This window comes from Mandrillus leucophaeus, unplaced genomic scaffold (genome assembly GCF_000951045.1).
Source record: "Mandrillus leucophaeus isolate KB7577 unplaced genomic scaffold, Mleu.le_1.0 Scaffold18, whole genome shotgun sequence".
Lineage (NCBI taxonomy): Eukaryota > Metazoa > Chordata > Mammalia > Primates > Cercopithecidae > Mandrillus > Mandrillus leucophaeus.
Genome location: NW_012101809.1, coordinates 3,428,202 through 3,433,830, shown reverse-complemented (window position 1 = coordinate 3,433,830; position 5,629 = coordinate 3,428,202). Strand labels below are relative to the sequence as shown.

Here is a 5,629-nt window from a genome sequence, read left to right as displayed (position 1 = left end):
GATGGTCTCGATCTCCTGACCTCGTGATCCGCCCGTCTCGGCCTCCCAAAGTGCTGGGATTACAGGCTTGAGCCACCGCGCCCGGCCCAATTTTTTATACTTTCAGTAGAGACAGGGTTTCACCATGTTGGCCAGGATGGTCTCCATCTCCTGACCTCGTGATTCACCCGCCTCTGCCTCCCAAAGTGCTGGGATTACAGGCCTGAGCCACCGCGCCCGACATGCGTTATTTAAAACATCTGAGCACCTGTTGTGCCATGCAGTGTGCTCAAACTATTATAAAATGAACATAACTGACATGATGAATGTATACACCAGTCCCAGTTTAGAAAACCTTTCTTTGAAACAAATGTGAGCTTCTCTAGGTCCTTGTTATCAAAAACCCTTCCTGGACGATGTCATCATCCCATTGTCAGAATCTACATTCTAAAAAGATCGCTAGATGGTTCGAATTCTCTTTAAAGTTGAGAAGTACTGTCCTAAATGACTCATTTTAGACAAGACATCTGAGGAACCAAGTTTCAAATCCAGTGGGATTTTTGCATCTGACCAGGGAGAGGCATGTCCCTGGACCATGTTCAGATAGGAAAAGTGAATACATTTGGCATTAGCACCATACAAAGAAGCACAACAGCAGTTGGGAGTTCTCTCTAGTTGATGTTTATTAGTCTGCATAGTGACTTATGTTCCAAACACTGGGGATCCCCTCAGCCCCACCTATCTTACATAGGAATGCAAGTTAACTTGTTTCAATACCTGTTATAAAAAAACAAATACCCTTTTTTAAAAATCTGATTCAACACATTTTTTATTTCACTTTTTTCCGTTTCTTTATAAAACAGTCATCTCACTAGCAGCTCTCTCCCCTAGAGTAGGGGAAGGGGTGGAGGAGGTTGGGCACCTCCAAAGGAGAAAAAGGGTAGCAGGGAAGGGCCCAAGGTTACCTCCTGAGGTTCTTCTGGGCCTGTTTCAACAATGTGTCAAAGTCAAGAGAATCAAATTTGCTCTTTACAGGTGCAGGGTCAAAGTCTTCCCGGTTGGAGTCTATAAAGGTAAAGACAAACTTCAAGGTCTCTGACCACACTTCCCAACCACAGGGTCTGCAAATGGCTATCTCCCATCCCAAAAACGGATGGAGTGAAAACTGCTCTAATTTTAAGTCAAAGAGATAGAGTCCCCAGTCCCCATTTGGGTCTTTTTTTGTTTTTTCACCCCTTGAGTCTTTTTTTGTTTTTTTTTCAGACAGTCTCGCTCTGTTGCCCAGACTGGAGTGCAGTGCTGTGATCTCGGCTCACTGCAATCTCCGCCTCCCGGGTTCAAGCAATTCTCCTGCCTCAGCCTCCCGAGTAGCTGGGATTACAGATACATGCCACCACCTCCAGCTAATTTTTTCTATTTTTGGTAGAGATGGGGTTTCATCATGTTGGCCAGGCTGGTCTTAAACTCCTGACCTCGTGATCTGCCCACCTCGGCCTCCCAAAGTGCTGGGATTACAGGCGTGAGCCACTGCACCCAGCCCCCTTGGGTTCTTTGTATGTCAAACTAAGATAAGTCTGCCTAGCCCCACTCACAAAGGGTTAGGAACCCTTCTGGGGAGGGGATGAAGTATTCCAAAGCTTTAGGCCCTCCCTCCACTCACCAAGATCAGAATAACTCCTCTTGCAGAACTGCCTTCGGCCCCCAAAGCAGAGATCAAAGGGCTGCTCATCTGCCTGCCGCAGCTTGTGGCCACTCTCGATGGCTGCAAATGCCTCCTCAGCATAGCGATAAGTGACAAAGCCGTAGTTGTCCCTGGTAGGAAGAGGGTAAGGCAGGGGCTGGAGTGACTATATGGGCCCATGCCATGGAGGAGACACAGCACCCCAGGGTACAGACGTGGTTCTTCTCATTCCCAGTGGCCAACCCTGTGACTGCAGAAATGAAGGTGCCCCATATTGCTCAGCACACCAGAGCAAAGAGGCAAGACAAAGAAACATCAAGGTAGATGAATGGGATAGAAAGAACATCCTGACCTTGGGGCTCAAGCTTACCCTTGGACACGGAAGTGGATGGTGCACTCCTCAATCTCTCCAAAAACGGAGAACCTCTGTTTCAGCTCTGATCGAGTCATGCGGCCAGGTATCTTTCCAATGAAGACCACCCTTCTTTCTTCCTATGTTTGCAAATGAAAAAAAATCAGCATACCATGAGCCAGGGCTACAGCTGCAGGCAGCTCTCTGAGCTCAAGGTTCAGCGGGTAAGCCCCCTCCTCCCATGACCTGTTCCTCTACTCACTATTGCACGCTCCTTTTGCAGCACTCTTTGCCTTTGGTAATGGTCATGTGAACGATAAGAGCTGTACCTGACAAGAGAAGGTGTCGTCAGCCCCCCAAACATAAGACAATTCAAGACTCAGAACTCTTAGGCACCTGCATGCCAGGTGCATGGTGCTCCCTAAACACGTGCTCACCGCCGCCTCCTGTCACTTCTTCGGCGGGGGGATGGGGAGCGTGAGCGGCTTCGGGAACTGGATGATGAGGATGAGGAAGACGAAGAGGAAGATGATGACGAAGAAGAGGAAGAGCATCTTCGAGAACGTCCGGAGGAACTACAGCTGGACCTGAAGAAAAAGAGGGCATGCAGGAATGCTGGGAGTGGTTCAAGTATACTCTGCTTCTCTCACCCAGGCCCCAGTCCTATCTTTCTTTCAGGAAGCTCAGGACCAAAGACAAAGCAGAGTAGAAGAGGTCTAGAAGAACAATTTTCCTTCACAGATGAACAAACTGAAGCCCTTCGTGGAACTTTAGGTGTACCTGGAATGTTGTGGAGTGTTTTGGAAGAGATCACATTTATTTTCAATTGTGCAATTAAAAATTGAAAAATACTTAACAAATCAGAAAGAGGAAGAACAATAAATGGAGACTCAGGGAGAGGGCTGAGCCCTAGGTCTCACACCCAGCTATCTGTGGTGCTGGGGCCAATCCTGGGTCTTTTGGGTTACTATTGCTCCCCTACCAGGTCTCATGGAAATACTGTGAGCATGGTAAAGAGAGAGGTAACTGCTAGACTTGTAGTATGGGCCAGTTCTGAAGACATATATCATCTCCAAAATTCAAGAATTATTCATTAAGTGGGAAAACTTGGTTACTGAGAAAAAAAGATATTGCCAGGAAACAGATGAGGCCATAGCGACACCCAAAGGAACTGCCCCAGACACCTTCCTCAGCAGATGATTAAGGGAAGAACTATTTTCTATTAACAGGTAACCCACTACCTCACATAGCACCCAGAATACCAAAAATGAAGGCTGATACAGTATGTGAAAAAAATCAACAGGGTCAAACTCAAACCCTAAAAGTCTCCCCACGGCAGGTCTCAAGGAAGCAGGAGACCTCACTGATACCCCAAACTCCAACAGGGGACAGAAGCAATCGTCTCACAGCTTGCCTCCTTCAACAATCCCGGAAAAGGGAAAACACAAAAGCCAAAGACAGAAATAGAAGCCTTAGCGCCTGGAAGTACCAAAGTCAATGTGTAAAAGCTTTCAAAGTAAACCACAGAAGTACGTCAACTTCCTAAATGGAGAGAACCTACAGGGCCATCAAAGCTCACCTTCGCCACCTCTTGTGTGGGGGGGAGAGGGACCTGGACCGAGATCGGGATGAGGAAGACGACGATGAGGATGAGGAGGAAGATGCTTCGCTGGTCCGGATGGACCCAGAGCTGACAGAACGACTGTTGCGGCCTCGGCGGCCCTGCCAGCCCTGGCTTGAGGGGCTGGCTGACCTGCAGGCTTTTCGGTAACAGCGCATTGACCGCTGCTTGGCTGAGGGTTCAGGGGGAGTCCTAGTGTTCATGTCATTCCGGCAGGGTGAGGCCTCAGGGGACAGCAAGCTGGATGGGGCAAGGCAGGACGCTGAGGGATCTGCCTGCTCACTGCTAGTCCTGTGATCAAGTGGCTCCCGGGAGGCAGCTATGCATGGGGGCGGAGGGGCAGCTGGGCCCAAGGACAAAACAGGTTTGATGGTGATGTCCTGATGGCGCTTGACATTCCATCGGGAGCCCACCTCTGGAATGACTAGGGCAGGCATCTTTTTTGGGGGAGTCCTGCTCCGGACACAATAGTCATGGTCCCCAGAGCCCACATGGACTCGACTAGGGCCATGGACCCCTTCTTGGAGGCGAACTGCAGCTGGATGTTTGGCCTCCGTAACTCCTTCAGGCTTCAGGGTTCCCTCCTGGGCGGTGGACTTAGGAGATTTGGCTTTGGCCAGCAGTGAGACAGCAGCCAGGGGCTTCCATAACTGGTGGGGAGGGGTAGCTGGAGGGGTGAGCCCTGTGGTGGGGAGGGAGGATGGAGATAGCAGGGTGAGATCCGATTCTACACTTCCAAATACTGTGTATATAGCCTCCAGAGACCCCCACCTCATCTCACAAAGTACACCAAGCAAGGTAAGCAGCCCAACTTCTCCCACTGCTTCAACTGTTCCTTCCCCATGTTCCCCAACTTGGGAACCAGCAAGAGAAATCCAGCCAGCTAGGGTCTTCCTAAAGCCCTCATCCTCTCACTACCCAGACCTAGCTGGCGGGCAGGTCCTACAGTCTAGCTCTCCATTCTCGGATCCGCCCCCTCCACCCAGTACTGCCTGACTTCTAGGCTGCATCTTGCCTACTCGTGTAGTCATATTCTGATGGTCTCCCCACTTCCAGTTTCAGAGTCATCCACCTGTCTTCTATATTCCTGCTAGATGGAGCACCCAAAAACCAATCTGGTAAAGTTTCTTCAATGCATAGGATAAAGTTCAAAGAGCTTAATATGGCATTTGAGGTCCCTATAATTTGACCTTCTATTTACCACTCCAATTTTATCTCTTGCTTTACCTCTGCTCACTGTCCTGATCAGCTACTACACTCCAGCTAAACCAAGCCTCTCACAATTCCCCAAAACATACCTGGCTGGTTTTGTTTCTTCAGTTCATTCAAGCTGCTCCGTCTTCCTAGAATGTCCTCTCCCCTAAATCTACCACCTGATTGATAGTTTCTCAAGCCTCAGCTTAGGATATTAGTTTCTATATAACCCTACCCTGACTGTCCCTCTCACTGTAATCCATAGATTTTTTTTTTTTTTTTTTTTTTTTTGGTGGGACGGAGTCTCGCTCTGTCACCCAGGCTGCAGTGCAGTGGCGCGATCTTAGCTCACTGCAAGCTCTGCCTCCTGGGTTCACGCCATTCTCCTGCCTCAGCCTCCCAAGTAGCTGGGACTACAGGCACCCACCACCACGCCCAGCTAATTTTTTGTATTTTTAGCGGAGACCGGTTTCACTGTGTTAGCCAGGATGGTCTCAATCTCCTGACCTCGTGATCCACCTGCCTCAGCCTCCCAAACTGCTGGGATTAAAGGCGTGAACCACCACACCCGGCCTTTTTTCTTTTTTCTTCTGAGACAGTCTCGCTCTGTCGCCCAGGCTGGAGGGCACTGGTGCGAACTTGGCTCACTGCAAGCTCCGCCTCCCGAGTTCACGCCATTCTCCTGCCTCAGCCTTCCAAGTAGCTGGGACTACAGGCACCCACCATCACGCCCAGCTAATTTTTTTGTATTTTTAGTAGAGATGGGGTTTCACTGTGTTAGCCAGGATGGTCTCAATCTCCT

The 5,629-nt window shown here is 49.5% G+C and overlaps 1 protein-coding gene across 3 annotated transcripts in view; it reads right to left on the bottom strand.

Annotated features, from left to right (window-relative positions):
• Positions 1-637: 637 nt before the first annotated feature.
• Positions 638-5,629, bottom strand: part of PPRC1 (peroxisome proliferator-activated receptor gamma, coactivator-related 1) — a 20,976-nt gene continuing 15,984 nt past the window's right edge. The window contains exons 9-14 of one of the 3 annotated variants that reach the window (XM_011977453.1): positions 3,592-4,315; positions 2,450-2,599; positions 2,275-2,335; positions 2,031-2,152; positions 1,640-1,791; positions 638-1,044 (exon numbers count right to left, since the gene is read on the bottom strand). In XM_011977453.1, coding sequence (XP_011832843.1) covers positions 941-1,044; positions 1,640-1,791; positions 2,031-2,152; positions 2,275-2,335; positions 2,450-2,599; positions 3,592-4,315 — 1,313 coding nt within the window. In that variant the 3' untranslated portion in view covers positions 638-940. Of the gene's footprint in view, positions 1,045-1,639; positions 1,792-2,030; positions 2,153-2,274; positions 2,342-2,449; positions 2,600-3,591; positions 4,316-5,629 lie in introns of all 3 variants that reach the window. The other 2 variants (XM_011977452.1, XM_011977454.1) reach the window with 2 other exon arrangements.